This window comes from Megalobrama amblycephala, linkage group LG1 (genome assembly GCF_018812025.1).
Source record: "Megalobrama amblycephala isolate DHTTF-2021 linkage group LG1, ASM1881202v1, whole genome shotgun sequence".
NCBI lineage: Eukaryota > Metazoa > Chordata > Actinopteri > Cypriniformes > Xenocyprididae > Megalobrama > Megalobrama amblycephala.
In genome coordinates, this window is record NC_063044.1 from 42,728,315 (window position 1) to 42,748,256 (window position 19,942).

Sequence of the window (19,942 nt, forward strand, 5' to 3'; positions counted from 1 at the left end):
AAGCAGTGTTTTGAAATCTGCCATCACTAAATAAGTCGTTATTTTGTTTTTTTTGGTGCACCAAAAATATTCTCGTCGCTTTATAATATTAATATTGAACCACTGTACTCACATGAACGGACTTAAATATGTTTTTAGTACATTAATGGATCTTGAGAAAGGAAATGTCATTGCTCCCTATGGGGGCCTCACTGAGCCATCAGATTTCATCAAAAATATCTTAATTTGTGTTTTGAAGATGAACGAAAGTCTTACGGGTGTGGAACGACATGAGGGCGAGTAATAAATGACAGAACTTTAAATTAAAGGGTTAGTTCACCCAAAAATGAAACAGCTATTATGGGAACAGCTTGATGCAGCGCAGGAGATGCAGATAACTTGATCTTGACCCTTAAGAAACTTTAACTAAATCCAGATATTTTAATCCAAACTGCAAATTTGTTTGAAGAACCAAATTCGCCAGAGTTCAGTTATCACAATTAGAAGATCTGGGATCTATCAAATCATCGCAGATGTATTAAGCGAGGTATGACGATCTGACCCCAGGAGTGAAGTTGCCCATCACAGACATATACTGATAATAATAATAAAAGACTCAAAGACACCTTGTGTTTTATTGCACTTTATTTATTGGTGATTTAGTTATTGGTATATTTATATAGTTTTTCCAGGGTCTGTCATGAACACATTTTTGTCAAAATGATACCTTGACATGCTGAAGTTGCAGTGATAAACACTCATCTGCTTATCTTGCGGATTGCCAGTGTTTGGAGACACGAGCAGCACTTACAACGATGTCAATCCAGTTTCTGTCTCTCCATCAGTTCTGCATCATCCTGCACGTCAAAAGAAATGAATGCATGAAACAGTCTGCAGGGAGCAGATGCCTATATCATTCATGTGAAATCTAAGCATCTCTAATGAAACTGTAGCAGGATCTGAAGCATCTCAGCTCTCGTGAGGACAGAGAGAAGATAACACAGATCCTGCAGTGCTGTAGCACACATCCTACACCCCACAATGCACGGAAAGCAACGCAGGGCTCTAACTGTGTGCACATTCAAAACAAACCAGGGTTTAAAGGGTTTAAAACATGTGCTAATCATTCAATTCAAAGTCAAATGGAGATTTTCAAACTAAGTTTAATTATAAAAAGCAGAAATAACACACCTGAGGGATAAGATATGTACAGAAAGTCTGTCACTTCAAGCTTTCATTATATTAAAGTACATTCCCTCACGTTTAACTGACTCTGAAATGCCCTCGTGGTGAACACGTGGTAACTGCGCTCCTGTCGCGTGAGCCCAAACGTTTCTCTAACCGCACCGTTTAAAGATTGTACAGTATTTCTTCTTGGTAAACAATATCATTAGAACAATCTGAATACCTGAAATAAATCGCTTTAATCGAGAAAGTCCAACGCTTCAGATGTTTCCCGCCGCTGCTTCTACGTTCAGTCCAGCCATGTTTCTCTGTGTTGAATCGCCAACTGTCGGTAGGAGCGAAGAGACATGCGTATAAAAGCCTAGCTCATTAATATTCATTACGCAACGTGACGTACACCCAGTAGGACTAAAGGAAAGGCGGGAGTTTGGTGCGTTGGATAGCTATATTTGGTGAGTTGTATTTTTTAAATACAAAGTGCTTTAGGATGACTATTTTACATATTCCAAAAGGATCAATTTCAAAAAGACAAATAAGAAGAAGGAATTAAAAAATGCCAGTACATTAGGTTATATTAGCCATATATTAGGTTACCAGGCAACTGCAGAATAAGCTAATTAATATTTATGATCTTAGATCTTGTAATTTAGCCCTAAATATGATCATTTGATTTTACAGTACTAAAAATAAATTGTAAATGCTGCGTGCTTGGGCTCTTATTGGCTTTTATTTTTACAGCGCTTGTGGTCAGAGATTGGAGTGTCTTTTAAAACCCCAAAAAGCGAGAATCTGCGGGTAACGTTAATCAATCACTGTCATTGGTCTTCTTCATTTCGACATAAAGTCCTAATAAATCATGAATGTGTTCGTCATTTAGACCTAATGCAAAAAATGACCATTTTATATTACCTTACTAAAAATACAATGTAAATACTTCCTGCTTGGGTTGTTTTGGGACTTTTATTTTGACATCGCGGTTGTGGTCAGAGAGCGTCTGGTGTTTGTGTTTTTCTGCTCATGTTCAGACCTTCAGACTGCAGAGATGCGCTTCATCTGCGTCTGCTTATGTTTTCTAAACCCATCAACGATCATATTATTGTGATTTATCTATCAATATCTGTTTTTGCTCATCGATGGTCATAATATGACGAGCTCTTTCTCCAGACCTTCAGCTCAAGGGGCCACAGGTTTGATATTATATTGATATTATATTATTTTTTTCTGTTTCTCGATGAATGGATAGAAACTTTTACGACAGATGTGTGTCGAGTTAATGTGTCTGAGGTTAAATTATTGTATCTTAAGAAGAAACCTAAACTGACCTCACTGCATAACAAATTGTTATTCTCTCTCTCTCTCTCTCTCTCTCTCTCTCTCTCTCTCTCTCTCTCTCTCTATATATATATATATATATATATATATATATATATATATATATACACAGAGCTGGGTAGATTACTTATGAATTGCAATCAGTTACAGTAATACAATCTCTTAGATTGCTAATTTTTGGTAATGTAATCTGACTACTTTTGGATTACATTTAGATTACTTTTGTGCTAACCCTTATTTGATGCCACATATATTGTAGGATAATCTTGTACTATTTTGACAGATACAAAGAAAAAAATATATTCCAATAAACATATTCTATTCACTAACAACATGGACAGTTAATACCTCAAAATACTAACACTAATGTGCCTGTTAGTGTTTGCTGATAGTAACACTGAATAAAACAAAATCACATCTTATGATTTTAAAACATATTTACTTAAAATTTAGTAAATTTAGAAAACAGCAACATTATAAAAACAAATATTCTTGTTGTTGCTGATTTCTGTGGACGTCTGGTGGCGGTGGTCCCCCTCACCACCAGAAAAACGCATCACGAATGCATATAAGAGGCAGGTTAATTATGAAAAAAATGTAAACGTAAAAAAATGAAAAATTAGGAGAATCAATGAATTGTGAACAACTTTCTGCCATTGTGTAAATAATATGTAATCATGCAATCTTTAAAAAAGTAACTGTAGTCTGATTACGAGTATTTTAAAAAGTAGTTTACTCTAATTACATGTACTTGATTTTTGGAATCTGATTACGTAATCCAGATTACATGTAATCAGTTACTACCCAGCTCTGTATGTGTATACAGTGTCCTCCACAATTATTGGCACCCTTAGTAATTATGAGCAAAGGCGGCTGTGAAAATAAATCTGCATTGTTTATCCTTTTGATCTTTCATTAAAAAAATTCACAAAATTATAACCTTTCATTGAAGGAAAAGAATTGAAAGTGGGGGGAAAAATCACATTATGAAGATCAGAGACCAGAGACCATTCCTTCACACAGAATCTCTCCAGATCCTTCAGATTCCAGCTCCATGTTAGTGCTTCTTCTCTTCAGTTCACTCCACTCATTTTCTTTAGGGTTCAGGTCAGGGGACTGAGATGGTCATGGCAGAAGCTTAATTTCATGCTCAGTGACACATTTTTGTGTTGGTTTTGATGTTTGTTTTGGATCATTGTCCTGATGGAAGATCCAACCACAAACAAGCTCAACAATCTTTTGCTGCACATCAGAACTATATTCTTTGGTTTTACTCATTGTGATGAATGATTATGGGAATTTGGCCTTTGTGTTTCCTCATGTTTATACTGCTGTGGAACAGGAAGTCATGGCTGGACAATTTCATGTTCATGATCACCCTGGTGTGCTAAAAAATGTAAATATGAATGGGAATATACTTCAGAGATATTTTACTCATAGAATTTCTAGGGATGCCAATAATTGTGACCAACATGTATTGGAGAAAAACATTTATTTCATAATGTGAGTTTCCCCCCACTTTCAACTGTTTTCCTTCAATGAAAGGTTAGAATTTTGTACATTTTTTTTGAATGAAAGATCAAAATGATAAACAATGCAGATTTATTTTCACAGCCGCCTTTGCTCATATTTACTAAGGGTGCCAATAATTGTGGAGGGCACTGTATATATATATATATATATAATATAAATTTTTTATTTCTATAGAGTTCCCATGGTATCTGTTTGTCGTTGTTTTTTAACAGCAGATGACCCGTTGTTGTACTGTATGTGTTTTCCTCAGAGAAGGACCGGCTGCTGAGCCCCGTGATGGGATACGGCTCCGGCGACCTGAATGGTGGGTGTCACGGCAGCCCTTCCTCCCTGGACGTGTGCTCGTCGGGCTCGGGGAAGCGGACGGAGGAAGAGGAGGAGGCCCTGAGGAGGAAGCTGAAGTACTTCTTCATGAGCCCCTGTGATAAATACCACGCTAAAGGCCGCAAACCCTTCAAACTGGTGCTTCAGCTGCTGAAGATCATCATAGTCACTGTACAGGTACATCAACCCACTGAGAGTCTTTCTGTCTGCTCCAGCATTCATATTCATCAGCAGCTTCAAAAAAGGTCTGAAAGTCATTGCATTTGATAATAAAAATATCAAAGCATGTGCTTATTTAATGCACTCAACATCTCATTAAAACAATTTTATTAATTTAATTTATTTAAATCATGTAATATTTTTTGTAATTATTATAAATAATATTATTTGCATTGTTTTACACATTATTGCATTATGCAATTTATTGTGAGAACAACCGTTCACAGGAGATTTATTAATATTAGGAGCCTAATAGAAGTTATTATATTTTACATATAGCCAATTTCATGAATGCAGTTGTGTTGCAATCAGTTAAATGCTTATCATCTCTTTAACCCTCTGTTATTGGACACTTTTGCTTTTAGTTTTGTTGACTGGTAATATACGTGATATTAATTACATTATTCCTCATTTAGCACTTATTTAAAGTGACATGCCACCATTACTTCTCAGAATTGTGATATAAACTCGCAATTGCGAGAAATAAAGCCAGAATTGCATGATGTAAAGTCGCAATTGCATGTTATAAAGTCAGAATTGTGACTTCTCTCGCAATTTTTTCTCAGAATTGTGAGTTTATATATATCGCAATTCTGACTTTATAACACGCAATTGCGAATTTATTTCACAATTCTGAGAAAATAAGTCAGAATTGCAAGAAAAAAAGTCAGAATTGTGAGTTTAAATCAGAATTGTGAGATTATTTTTTATTCAATGGCAGAAAAACAAGCTTCCATAGAAAGAGGCTTTCAGAGTCATTTAGGGTACATTTACAAGACAACAATGTACTAAAAATGGAAAAATTTAAAACAAAAAATTTCCTTTGCATTTTTCACGTACAGACGACAACTTTGTCAAAACAATCCCTGTTCACACTGATCCGCGAAAACGACTAAAAACGCTGTATTATTCATGCCAGGCAAGTAGATGGTGATGTCACTTTGTAAAGAAACACTATGCTCCTATAGACTGAACCCATAATATGCATGACGCCACTATTTTCACAAATTTGCATTTTTGTAGTTTACACAGAGACGATAACGGTATCGTTTTCAAAAACGTGCACTTTGAAATCCGTTTTCAAAAGTTTGCGTTTTCAGGTCATGTAGATGAACGGACAAAACAAATGAAAGGTTTCGATTTTACGTTGAAAGCGGTGCCCCTTAGTTAATTTTTTAACACTATTTTTTTGCTTTAAGTTACTAGTTTTACTGTAGTAATTATTAGGTTTTGGGACAGGAAAGGAGTATTTCTGCAATGACAACAGTATCTGAAAACTGCATCTTTAAGTGCACATAGTTAATATTTATTTTTCCATGCCGCTGCATGTCTTAACTGCTGTATGACACCTCTCTGTCTCTGTCAGCTGGTGCTGTTTGGTCTCAGTAATCAGATGGTGGTGGCGTTTAAGGAGGAGAACACCGACTCCTTCAAGCATCTGTTCCTGCGAGATTATCAGGATGGTTCTGAGGAGCCGCTGTGTATCCACACACAGAAAAGCGTCCACGATCACATCAACTACGCCATAGAGCAGGTACAGACCCACATCTGCACATGTGAGCGTCAGTGTGTTTAAACAGATCACCTGATCTCATGAGGGACGTGCCTGATTTCAGCACCTGTGCGCGAGGCTTACCTGTGAATAACAACCTCCAGATAAAGATACATGCTTGAAGATTTCTGTAATTCTCTGTGCAATAGATATTCAGCTTTGATCACAGAAATAAATTGTATTTTAACATATATTCACATAGAAAACAGCTATTTTAAATCGTAATATATGAAATATTTCACAATTTTTACTGTATTTTTGACCCCAAACTTCTGAACGGTAGTGTAGCCTAATAAATATTTTAATTAATTCAATGAATGATGCTGTATTAAGTAACTGAAGTCCTTGCTATTGATTTAGGATGCCGTTGATCAATCTGTAGTTTCAGTAACCGTTGGCTAAACAGGATGTTAGCAACATTAGCACATCAGAGGAGTGTTGAAACACTGACCTTCATGTCAAAACTCTAAGCGGCAGTAAAGACTTGCTGCTTTATCTGTTTTTCTTTGGATTATACTCTCAGATCAGTGCTGTTTTAGATTACTATCTTAGTGCTTACTGTGCAGTATATACTGAAAAATGCCCTTTAATACAGCAAACAGCATGTAGTGTGCAAGTATCTCACCATGTGCTCTGCTTTATCCTGCACATTTTGACTAATCTATATGATCATGCAAACATGTTGTTCCTAGCTCTCATCCTGTATACTGCAGAAATAGTATGTCAGATCTGTCTGAATATAACCTCTGTCTGTCTGTCAGTATCTGGCTCTGCCGCAGAAGTCAGTGGGCAGGTACGCGTACGTTCCAGGTGCGGGTCTGAACGACAGCGCCCTCTATCTGTGCCAGCACTACTACAAGAAGGGCACCATCGACCCCGTTAACGACACGTTTGACATCGACCCTCATGTTGTCACTGGTGGGCAGAAAATCTATTTCATAATACACAAATCTTTAGCTGTGATTTTAAATCTTAGTCGTCTCTCTGTCTGATGTTTTCAAAGTCATCATGAATGGAAGTTGCACTAGTCTATTCTTCCTTATTGTGACGTATATCCGAGTGAAACGGCTGGGAATTGATTGGATGGTTGTGGCTTGCTATCTGATGTGAGTGACAGGTTTTACCGCTCTTGTCATCAGCGAAGAGAAAGAGATGAGCTGCAAGAGGGAGGAAAGTAATTTTGATTTAAAGATTAGGGGTAAAGTATTTATAATATATACTACAAAATTCCATAATAAATAAGAATTGTACATTTTGATTTCATAGTGACTTTACAGTTTAATTTTGGCATTCGTGTTGCTAGGCTTACAACATGATATTCTAAGAACACTCAAATATTGGGGAAAATAGTCATTATTAGGTTTATTTATTAATGGTGACATGAAAATAAAATTGACAGTTTTAGTTAATTTTGTAATGCATGTTACTGGTTATATTATATTATGAATGATTCATCCGTGCATATTTTTAAATTTTATTTATAAAATTATTCCTATTTCCTAAATTAAGATACATTTATTTGAGAAGCAAAAAGACATATTAAATCTAATTTCTGGAAAAATTGTAATTTTAAAAGTTAAATTTTAAGAGTTTATTAGCTTAAAACATCAAAAACAAAAATGTCAGTCCAGTAAGTAAAAAAACTTCATTTAAAGAGAAAAAATATTGTTTTGTCTTTTTTTATTATTATTATTATTATTATTATTAATATTATATTTCTTACCAATATTATTTTTCTGTTGGATATTTTTTTGTTGTTTTAAGCACAAACTCACTTAATTTTGCTACATTTTTCTGAAAAAGTTTTAATATCATATGCCATTTTCCTTCTCAAATAAATACATTTTGATTTAAGAATGATAAGATAATCATACTGGAAAACAAGACAAAAATACTAACAAGAAAATATTTCAGTATGCAGTGCTTTTTTTTTTTTTACAATCCGGTCAACAAACGATAGATAAACTGTTTCTCTCAGAAATACCTCACAATACGTTAGTGAAGTCGGTTGCAACTTCCATTTCATGCCAACATTAGCATGTCTTTCATCAGCATTTCTCCTGATTGTGCACCATCTTGGATACATTTTACTGACTTCATTGCAGTGCATTCTGGCTCCCTAAGAAGGCAGCTCACTAGTGTTCAGAACAGAGCAGATGTATCCTAAAGGCCGGAACACACCAAGCCGATGCCAACGAACTAGTGGCGACGAAAGCGGACTGCGGGGGTTTGCTCACGTCAGCAGCGTCTGTGTCCAAAGTTGCCCTGACACACCAAACCAACGCTAGACAGCCGACGACCAAGTAGCACGTCAGTTCTGCACCTGCGTGAGATGAAATGCCTTTCCGAACCAGCAGGTGGCAGTATCTGAACAGCCAATCAGAATGATCAGATGGCCCGACGAGCTCCAACGCCGATTCAACATTTCAAATCGGCCGAAAAAAAGCCGACGAGGACCAACTTCAGTCGACGGCGTGGAACACACTGAGAAAACTTAGTCGGCCGACCGTCGGCTTGGTGTGTTCCTGCCTTAAAGGTGCTAAAGAGGATGTTTTGTTTTATACATTTTTGCAATATTACTTGAAACAGTCTTTGCTAACTGATAAAAGACTATTTATTAGGTGCACTGAAAGGAATAATATTAATATACATCATCTGTGCACGAGGTAGGGCCTTAAAAACATCAGCCAATCGTTTACGCGATCATCGCGTAAACGATTGGCCCTCTGGCTTGTCAATCACTGCCATTGCGTTTCTTGTGAGAGACGTGCGCGGCTGCGCGCTCCAGTAACTTTCCACACTCCACAGGCGCCGCATGCAATGTTTTTGTCAGGAGACAGGAGTAACAACTGCAGATTATGAGTTACCTGCGGTGAGTCCGACATAATGAATCCACGAACACGACACAGCGAATGCCGGTGGTAAACAAACACTCGTGTTCCAATACTCGTGCACAAGTTTTGGGAGGCGTTCCCTCGAAATGAGCTGTGAAGGAGGGGGGTTGTTCTTACGCATGCGCTCAGTACAAAAACTCACTAACAGTCTTTGGTTTCTCAGTCGACGAAAAGATCCTCTTTAGCACCTTTAACAAGCTACTGCAGTGTTAAAACTGAAGTTCTAAAGATTCAGAATTCCATAGAATCTGTGTTCTGGTTCCTCTGCTGCCTAGCAACACACACCTGCTGTCCGTTTGAATCATCAGTGATTCTAAATGAGCCGTATTCACTATTCTTCTGTGTGTTTCTGTTGTTGTTCAGACTGCATCGGAGTGGATCCGCCGCCAGACCCTTCAGCTCCACCACAAAACCACTACAAGAACATCACCCTCAATTTCCAAAAGTGAGACGAAGACACACGTTACTCTAGCGATTCTAAATGAGAACATATTAATGCTGCTGTTGTTTATGAAATATATAAGAATCACACACCAGCACAAACAGAACATTATTTACTTTTTCATCAATCGTTTTTTAACATCCCCAAAGCGAGGTTTAGCTGTAGCTCAGTCGAAATGCAGACCGTTACTGTTCTCAAACCCTGTCTGTGTAAATGTGCCGTTTGTCTTAAGAAATCGTTGCTCAAGTTCCTCTCTGAACTTCTCTCTGTCTCTCCGCAGGTTGATTCATGTGACCATCCAGTTTCAGCTGAAGGCCATAAACATCCAGACGATTATTAATAACGAGATTCCCGACTGCTACACCTTCTCCATTACTGTAGGCAGAGATTTACACATTTACAACATCTAATAATGTTTCATCAAGATATATAGTTAAATATTGTGTTATATTATATTATTAAAGTTTGGAATCGTTAAGATTATTATAATGTTATTATAATTGTTGATATGTCCACCCAGGCTGCATTTATTTGCTTCATATTTTTGTGGAAACTGTGACACGTTTTTTTCAGGATTTTTGAATAGAATTAATAGAAAGTAAAACATTTATTTGAAATCAAACTTTTTTTGACACATCTTGGTTTGTCCAATCATAAATGTGGTCTTGTTAGATTTGGGGCGTCATGCAGCCTTGAATGATATCCAATTTTCCCATTTCGGCCATTTTGAATTTTGTGCTAAAATGCTGTATTTTACGATCGCATAAGAATGGGTTCACGAAAATTGAACCAGATCATCTTCAGACCATGCCAATAAAAAGTTATGGAATTCAAGTCAATTTCTCAAACCGTTTTCGAAAAACTCGTGAACAAATTTTACATAGCATAGACATCAGGCTCAACGCTTTATCATATTCAGACCAAACTTGGTACCTGTCATCACAAACATGACCTGAGGCTACATGCAGCATTTCGGCGCAGCGCCACCTACTGGTCTGGAGATACGAAAAATGGTTATTTTTGCTTATAACTTCTGAATTGTTTGTCCTTTTTGACAGTGTCTTTACTGTCACTTTTGATCAATTTAATGCATCTTTGCTGAATAAAAGTATTAATTGTGTTAAAAAACAACAACTTTCGAACAATAATGTATCAGTTTCCGCAAAAAAATAAAGAGGCACAACTGTTTTAAACATTGAAAATAATCATAAATGTTTCTTGAGCATCAAATCATCTTATTAGAATGATTTCTGAAGGATCATGTGACACTGAAGACTGGAGTAATGATGCTGAAAATTCAGCTTTGATCACAGGAATAAATTACATTTTAACATATATTCACATAGAAAACTGTTATTTTAAATTATAAAAATATTTCACATTTTTTACTGTATTTTTGATCAAATAAAGCAGTCTTGGTGAGCAGAAGAGATATTTTTCAAAAACAACAAAAAATCCTAAAAAAAGGGTTATATTATATTATATTATATTATATTATATTATATTATATATTAGAAAAGGGTCATTTATATTATAATATAATATGTGAAATAACATTTTCGTGTATGTTGCACCTTTCTAAGCACATGATGCTTTCTGTGCATGTTTCAGATCCTGTTTGATAACAAGGCTCACAGTGGTAAAGTGAAGCTCAGTTTGCACAACGAGGCGTCCATTAAAGAGTGCAGAGACCCCAATGTGTCGGGACACGGTGAGACGACACAAACCGCTCTCAATCTCTGTCTGTGATCCTGCTGAAGCTGAAACAGTCTGTCTCTGTGTCCAGCGGACAGTTACGCGCGTGTGGCGTTCGACGTGCTGGTGGCGGTGATCTGCGGTCTGTCTCTGGTGTTGTGCGGACGCTCCATCCTCAGAGGGATCATCCTGCAGAACGTAAGTGGAGAAGAGAAAGTGTGCAGGACATCAACATTTGCTTTCCTAATGCATCTTAAATCACGATTCACCTGTGTTGGCAGGAGTTTGTGCGTTATTTCCGTCAGTCTCTGGGCCGTTCGGTGTGTTGGGGTGACCGTCTGGAGTTCATCAACGGCTGGTACCTGCTGCTCATCATCAGTGACGTTCTCACCATCATCGCCTCCTTCATCAAGATCGCCATCGAGACGAAGGTCATGCTCTTACCTTTGAGGTTTGAAGGTCTTGCTGCGTTTGAGAAGTGCTTGTAGCTGATTGGTGCTTGTGTTTGTGCTGCAGAACCTGTCGTCGTATGACGTCTGCAGTATTTTGATGGGAACTTCCACCCTGATGGTGTGGGTCGGAGTGCTACGATACTTCAGCTTCTTTCAGAAATACAATGTGAGTTACACTGCATTCCTGTTGTATATTGTAATTTATATATCTCATTGAGCAATGCTTCTAATATGGATGTCCAGGTCACATTTCAGCCTAAAATCAAATTCACCTTGTAATTAAAAAAGAAGTCTCATTCTCATTATTCTAATCTGTCTCAGTGTCTAACTTTTTTAGTTCTCTTTTTCTCAATGATGATTCTTACTACTGTAATACAGTATTTTTCCTGCTATATTATTACTTTTTATTTTAAATTCAATAGGACAAATTACAAACTGCTTACAATCTTTACATAATACATCTTTTTTAATATTATAGTAATATATGTTTGGAGTGGAAATGTGCTTAATTTAATTGTTAACACATAAAATCATGGGTCATTAAATGATCATAAAAATATGCTTCTTTTTTTGTTTGTTATGCTAGTAAAAATGTTAATATTTCTTTTGATTTTGTCCTGATATACAACCCAGAAATTTTTAGGAATGCTTTGTGAGCTTCACATTTTCTTTCTTCTCTTTTAATAAATTTGACTTTCTGCAAATATTAACAAGACAATAACGCAAACTGTAAGAGAGGAAATGTTTAGACTGAGTGAGCAGCTGATGTGAATCGTCTGATCTGTTCCCAGATTCTTATCGTGACTCTAAGAGCTGCTTTTCCAAACGTGATCCGATTCTGCTGCTGCGCTGCTGCCATTTACATGGGCTACTGCTTCTGTGGCTGGATCGTTCTGGGACCCTACCATGCTAAAGTATGTTAAATTTCATTAATATATTACCACGCTAAAGTATGTTACATTTCATTAATATATTTGCACGCTAAAGTGTGTTACATTTTTACCTTAATATATTACCTCGCTAAAGCATGTTACATTTCAATAATATATTACCACGCTATAGTATGTTAAATTTCAATTATATTATCATGCTAAAGTATGTTACTTTTTCTTAATATAATACCATGTTAAAGTATGTTACATTTCATTAATATATTACCATGCTAAAGTGTGTGTAACATTTCAATACTATATTACCACGCTTGAGTATGTTACATTTCATTAATATATTACCACACTAAGGTATGTTATATTTCATTAATATATTAACAAGCTTAAGTATGTTACATTTCATTAATATATATTCACACGCTAAAGTGTGTTACATTTTACCTTAATATATTACTTCGCTAAAGCATGTTACATTTCAATACTATATTACCACGCTAAAGTGTCACTTTTCTTTAATATATTATGCTAAAGTATGTTACATTTCAATAATAATATTACCATGCTAAAGTATGTTACATTTCATTAATATATTACCACGCTAAAGTATGTTACATTTCAATAATAATATTACCACGCTAAAGTATGTAATTTCAATAATTTTATCATGCTAAAGTATGTTACTTTTTCTTAATATAATACCATGCTAAAGTATGTTACATTTTATTAATATATTACCATGCTAATGTGTGTGTAACATTTCAATACTATATTACCATGTTAAAGTGTTACATTTCATTAATATATTACCACGCTTAAGTATGTTACATTTCAATAATATATTACCACACTTAAGTATGTTACATATCAATAATATATTACCACGCTTAAGTATGTTACATTTCAATAATATATTACCACACTTAAGTATGTTACATATCAATAATATATTACCACGCTTAAGTATGTTACATTTCATTAATATATTACCACGCTTAAGTATGTTACATTTCAATAATATATTACCACACTTAAGTGTTACATATCAATAATATATTACCACGCTTAAGTATGTTACATTTCAATAATATATTACCACGCTAAAGTATGTTACATATCAATAATATATTACCACGCTTAAGTATGTTACATTTCAATAATATATTACCACGCTTAAGTATGTTACATTTCAATAATATATTACCACGCTAAAGTATGTTACATATCAATAATATATTACCACGCTTAAGTATGTTACATTTCAATAATATATTACCACGCTTAAGTATGTTACATATCAATAATATATTACCATGCTTAAGTATGTTACATATCAATAATATATTACCACGCTTAAGTATGTTACATTTCAATAATATATTACCATGCTAAATTGTTACATTTCATTAATATATTACCACACTTAAGTATGTTACATTTCATTAATATATTAACACGCTAAAGTATGTTAAGTATTTCCATGTCTTCTGATCCTTGTCTCTGTCCATCCATCAGTTCCGCTCTCTCGCTACGGTGTCAGAGTGCCTGTTTTCTCTCATCAACGGAGACGACATGTTCGCCACGTTCTCGGACATGGAGCAGAGCGGGGCGCTGGTGTGGGTCTTCAGTCAGGTCTATCTCTACACCTTCATCTCACTCTTCATCTACATGGTGCTGTCGCTCTTCATCGCGCTCATCACCGGAGCCTACGACACCATCATGGTGAGTCTTACTATCCTTAACGAAAGCTATTTTATTGAAATAGAATTGATTTTCACTAAAATAAAATATTAAAATACTTTTAGTAAATACAACAATCCTACTAGTTAGCGCACAGAATAAACATGAATGAACATCAGAAGGAATGTTGAAAGATACAGTACAACTTCGATAAATTTGTGTCTGAACCACCAAAAGATGTTGAAATCAGCTTGTAAACTATCACAAAACTATGTGTAACATCTAGCACATCTTGCTAAATTTAAACATTTTTACAAAAAAAATAATAAATACAAATGTGTAAAAACGGTGTGTGTTTCAGCAACAAACTCAGGACGTGCCACAAGTCTCTGAACTGCACCGGTTCATCGCTGAATGTCCCGACACTCCGACCTCCGGAAACTTCCGCAGCCCGGAGCCGTCGACATGTTCAGTCTTCTGCTGCTTCAGCTAGAGAGACTGACTGTGTGTGTGTGTGTGTGTGTGTGTGTGTGGAGGGGTTTCTGGGTAACTCTTCATTTATCTCACACACAGGACGGACATACACTCGTGTGTTTTTGTTTGTTTACAGATAAACTTGTTTTAACTACGCTTTTACGGCATTTAAATCTGTTATAATTAATGAGCAGACTGTGTTTGCATATTCATGAGCATCTTGGCTTTGTGATGAACTTATGTTGCACTAGAACCGCTAAAGTAAATGGTGTCCTCTAGTGGTGAGGAGGATTTACAGCACACGCACTAATGCCAACACAAACGGAAACAGAACAGCAGTTTCAAGTGCTTTGGTGACTCTCACGACATGTCCAGGGCAGATTTTAGCCTAAAATCAAAGGGGAAAAATAAGAAATCAATTGAAATATACATATATTTAAGATGCAGATTCAAATATTTATAGGCTTTGTTTTCTTAAATGCAAAGCAATATTTATTTTAAATATGCATACATTTATGACACTATACCAGGGCATTCTTTTTTTAAGATGGTGACATTCATTTTTAACAAAGAGAATATTTGTGTTTTTAATAAACCACCATTTTGCACATTTTTTTTAGCTTGTAATTTATTTGAACAGGGTTAATCTCATTTAAAATGGTTGATTATTTGTATAATGAAAATAATGCAACAAAACTAGGGTTTGTTTTAGGCTGAAATATGACCTGCACATTTTTGTGAGATTCACCTGGTCATTTTTATTGCGTTCATATGGCCAGCTAGGACCACATCTGATTTTATGATATTTTTTAAAATGTGTTTTGTGCATATAGATATTCTAATGCTTATGTTTCATATGCACAGTAGGATATTTGTGCTTTGTCGTCATCGTATGGATGATATTGCCACATTCAGACGCCATTTCTGTGCTTTGTTTCAGATTTCTCTAGCATTTGTGTGTGTGTGCGTGTGTGTGTATGTGGTTTACAGGAAGCATAGCTTGCAGGTTTATTCTGTCATGAATATTAATGTGAACGGTGTATTGTACCTGTCTCCAGTGCATTTGCTCCTTTCAAGGCGTCACACACTCTGATGTTTGGAGAAGCCTTGGGCGTCTAGAGAGGTTTTTCCCTTCATATTGACACACGGGTCAGTCCATCAGGGAGTTACTCGAGCATTGAAGCTTTGAGTGTTTTCTATGTGTTCACAAGCATGTTTTTGGTCAGTAGCAGGATAATATTGTCTGAAATGGCTGATATTTCTTTTAATTCTTAATTAGATTCAATAATAGTAATGTAGAAACAATAATCAGTGGTTTAGAATGAGGGACCAGATAAATACAGGACTGAAAGGGATCATTTCCAAGTGATTATTCTGATTATTGTAAGTTATTTATGAGCTCCCCGTATAGCATATTTATGATAACATTCATGCACTTTTCTACACTAATAATCATCTTCAGCTTTTGGCAGTTTAATATCAGATCCATTCAGATCTATTGAATTCATATTTAATTTGATTAATAGTTTTTGTGGTGAGGAAGATGATGGTTTTGCCTTGATGTAATTGTTTCTTATTCAGAATGAATTGTTGGTGTAGTTTCATGATTATTGTGACGTTTACTGATGTTTTAGGGGTGTTTTAATGAGATTTAAAGTATTTGAAATGCTGTATTTTTATTTTTTTTAATTTATTGTATGTAACTGTAAGCTGAGATGCTTTTGGTCCCTGCATTTGTGTAACATCTTTTATTTAAAGCGTCAGATAGTGACACTCATTTTTAACAGAAGAAATGTGTGGGTGGTTTTTACAATGCAGTTTTGCACCTTTTTTTTTTCATAATTTATTTGAAGGGATTGAAAGTGTATCTGTTGTTTTTTGTATAATTAATTTAAAATGGTTGATTCATATGCACAAATTTGATGTCTCTCTCCATTCTCAGACACATTATAACACTCACCCAAATGTCCGCTCTTGAAGTCAAAAATAAAACACATCTGTGAATGTCAACATCAAACATTCTGCTTGTTTTATGGATTAACCCTTGTGCGGTCTTCGTTTGGGAAGTACACTCCAGAGACCCCAGGCAACAAAATGTAATTTTGTAACAAAATAATAGTTTTTTTTAAAAAACAAATGTAATTTTACTCTGTTTATTAATGTTTTTACTCAATATCTGTGCAGTTTTTGAAGGATTTATCATATTTTTTAAATGTATATAAATTAAAAATATTTTTAAAATAGGTTTTTATACAAAAACAGCTTTTTATGTAAAATTAACTTTATAAAAGACCCACATTTCTAAATTTCATTCATGGGGATAACATGGATAATTTGACATGGTGTAGTGTAAGATTTTTGCCCATCTTTTGGAAAATGCTTTAAAAGTAAAATAAACTATCAATTTTACCAGTATACGACTGCAGAGCTCCACTATTTGACTGACTGAAAGGCATCTTTTCACAAGTTTTTTTCAGTTGGATCACTATTATAACAATAAAAAGCTACTTTTTGTCAAAGTTTAGTATTTTTTGTAATAAAAAAAAAAAAAAATCAGTTTTTCAATATTGTTACATTATGATGAGATCCCGCTTAGAAAATTGACAAAATTTATCCTCAAAATCAACATTTTTTAAAAACTTTTTTTTTTTTTTTTCAGTACAAACAAATGCTAAACTTTGACAAAAAGTAGCTTTTATTGTTATAATTGTGATTTCATAATATTTAGATCTGAATCCAACTGAAAAAAAACTTGTGAAAAGATGTTTTTCAGTCAGTCAAATAGCACATAGCATATAGTGGAGCTCTGCAGCCATCTACTGGTAAAAGTGATAGTTTTTTTACTTTTAAAACTGCATTTTTACACTAAACCATGTCAAATTATCCATGTTATCTCCATGAATGAAAGTTAGAAATGTGGGTCTTTTATAAAGTGAATTTTACATAAAAAGCTGTTTTTATATAAAAACTTTTTTTTTTTTAATTATTAATTTATTTATATAAATTTAAAAAATATGATAAATCCTCCAAAAAAGGCACAAATGTGGAGTAAAAACATTAATAAACAGAGTAAACTTACATTTTTTTTGTTTGTTTGTTTTTTAAATATTATTTTGTTACAAAATTACATTTTGTTGCCGGGGGTCTCTGGAGACCCCAAAGAACCTGAGTGTGATTTTTTTTTTTTTTTTTTTTTTTTTTTTTTCTACACTAATATAAAAACAAGATATCACTCCATTTTTTTAATTTGTAGATCTAGAAAATGTTAACCACTGTACAAAGTTTCATGTCATTTGGACAAAGAGATTTTTTTGTTTTTAATTTTAGCAAACGTCAAACGTTTAGCAAAGACCCTATAAGGATTAAATCACTGAAGCTTCATTGTAATTGTCTTTTTGCTCTTCAGTTATGCTTAGAATTTTTTATTTATTTATTTATTTTTTTTATATTTCCAGTACTTCAACATATCTTCTTTTGTGTTCACCAGAAGAAAGAAACTCATACAGGTTTGGAACTACTTGAGGGAGAGTAAATGATCACAGAATTTTCATTTTTGGGTGAACTATCCCTTTAAGAGCAACAGTCATTCTGCAGCCTACAGGTCTAGCACTGACACAGAGCATCCAGCAGATGGAGCAATGAACATCACAGCGAGAGCTTCATTTACTAACCGTCAGGAGAAAGAAAGGAGACTACAGAGGGAGGAGTGGCTGTGAATGTAGAGCTAGACTGCTGAAGGAAACAGACACAATAAAAATGACATTGATAAATGAAAGCTGGCAAAGCATTAGAATGCCTTTACGCTTCAGTCACAGCCTGTCCGCCAAGAACAGAGTTCTACATTTCAAACAGAGACACGTTTTTTTTTTTTTTCAAAAAATGTCAGTTCATGTATTTGGTGTTTGATAAGCAAACCTTCCTAGAGACTCGTATGCAGGGAGAAATTATATTTTAGATGCTGTGGATGAGTGATTTGATAAGATGTGTCGGTGGGACAGAAGTGTCGTCCGGTTCTCTTAACACTGACATGCATTATTTAGTGCAGGATGGAGCCACAGGAAGCACAATCGACCATCAGATGGACTGAGTCGAGTCCCAGGAGAAAAGATAGCCCCGTTCCTCTGTGTCCTGCATTAAATGAGGCCTGTTACCTGTCAGTCTGTCACCTGAGGTCTGAATATTTAATGCGAACGCCGTTTGTTCCAAGCGTTTTACTGTGCTCATGTACTGCGATGCTGAAGAGGGTTTTAAAAGCAGGTGAAGGACCTGCCTGACCTTTTTGAGTCAAGTGAAAATGAGCCCAGTTTTCTCACTGTCCTTGGTCCTAAAAGTGGGCCAAAATGTGATGCATTGTTAAAGATGTGAAGAGTAAAAGCTTATATTAAGTCAATGCAGAGAGAATGATGCAAACTGCAAATACAATTTAATATTTTATTTTGACTTCCACTAGGAATCAATCTGCTGACCTGAGAGCACAAGAACACCCTGCATTATGCCTATGCGATGTTCAGTAATTAACTAAATCATTTATGTGAAGAATTATGTTTTTTTTGTTTTTGTTTTTGTTTTTTTACTATAAATATATAGTAAAATGTCCTGGCTTAAATGATATTGGACAACAATTTTATTCAGAAATGTAATTAATGAACATTTTATAGACATTTCCTGGGAAAATTCTAGATTTTGTATCAAATATAAAATGGAAAGAAGAAAATTGTTTGGCGGAAGGAAGTAGTTCTGCACAAAAGAGGGTTTTAAAGACACTCGGTTGTTATTTCTTATTAATTTACACACTCGTGCCGTCGAACTGTTGTATAAATGCAATATCACACTTGTAGCCGTGTGATATGGCTGAATATCAGCACGGCTGTGATTCAGCCGTAGGTACGAGACCTGAATCCTTTCCTTCCGCCACGGATTCAAATCTCAAGTTGACAGTTTGACCAAGCCTCCGTTACTAATTCTAAAACATTACTTTCGAACTAGTAAAGAAGTTGAGTCCCTCCATTGAAAATCATTGTATTTTGTACAGTATTAAAGGGTTAGTTCACCCAAAAATGAAAATAATGTCATTTATTACCCACCCTCATGCCATTCCACACCCGTAAGACCTTCGTTCATCTTTGGAACACAAATTATACACAAAATATTTTTGATGAAATCCGATGAATCAGTGAGGCCTGCATAGCCAGCAATGACATTTCCTCTCTCAAGATCCATTAATGTACTAAAAACATATTTAAATCAGTTCATGTGAGTACAGTGGTTCAATATTAATATTATAAAGCGACGAG

The 19,942-nt window shown here is 35.1% G+C and overlaps 1 protein-coding gene and 1 long non-coding RNA gene across 3 annotated transcripts; one reads left to right on the forward strand and one right to left on the reverse strand.

Moving 5' to 3' along the window:
• Positions 1-611: 611 nt before the first annotated feature.
• On the reverse strand, positions 612-1,507 carry LOC125270370. The gene is made up of 2 exons (XR_007185340.1): positions 1,388-1,507; positions 612-836 (listed from the first exon to the last, which is right to left on the reverse strand). It is a non-coding gene; the product is annotated as an uncharacterized LOC125270370 (long non-coding RNA).
• Positions 1,479-16,665, forward strand: mcoln1b (mucolipin TRP cation channel 1b). Of its 2 annotated transcripts, none has more exons than XM_048193858.1 (13): positions 1,479-1,616; positions 4,280-4,530; positions 5,939-6,106; positions 6,886-7,042; positions 9,382-9,463; positions 9,741-9,837; positions 11,072-11,171; positions 11,247-11,353; positions 11,437-11,586; positions 11,672-11,773; positions 12,399-12,521; positions 14,010-14,216; positions 14,536-16,665. In XM_048193858.1, the coding sequence occupies exons 2-13, from the start codon at positions 4,306-4,308 to the stop codon at positions 14,665-14,667; spliced, it is 1,650 nt and encodes a 549-aa protein (XP_048049815.1). In that variant the 5' UTR covers positions 1,479-1,616; positions 4,280-4,305; the 3' UTR covers positions 14,668-16,665. The 2 variants fall into 2 exon arrangements, with proteins under 2 accessions (XP_048049815.1, XP_048049806.1); XM_048193849.1 differs by lacking the exon at positions 1,479-1,616 and adding an exon at positions 2,117-2,351.
• Positions 16,666-19,942: the final 3,277 nt, after the last annotated feature.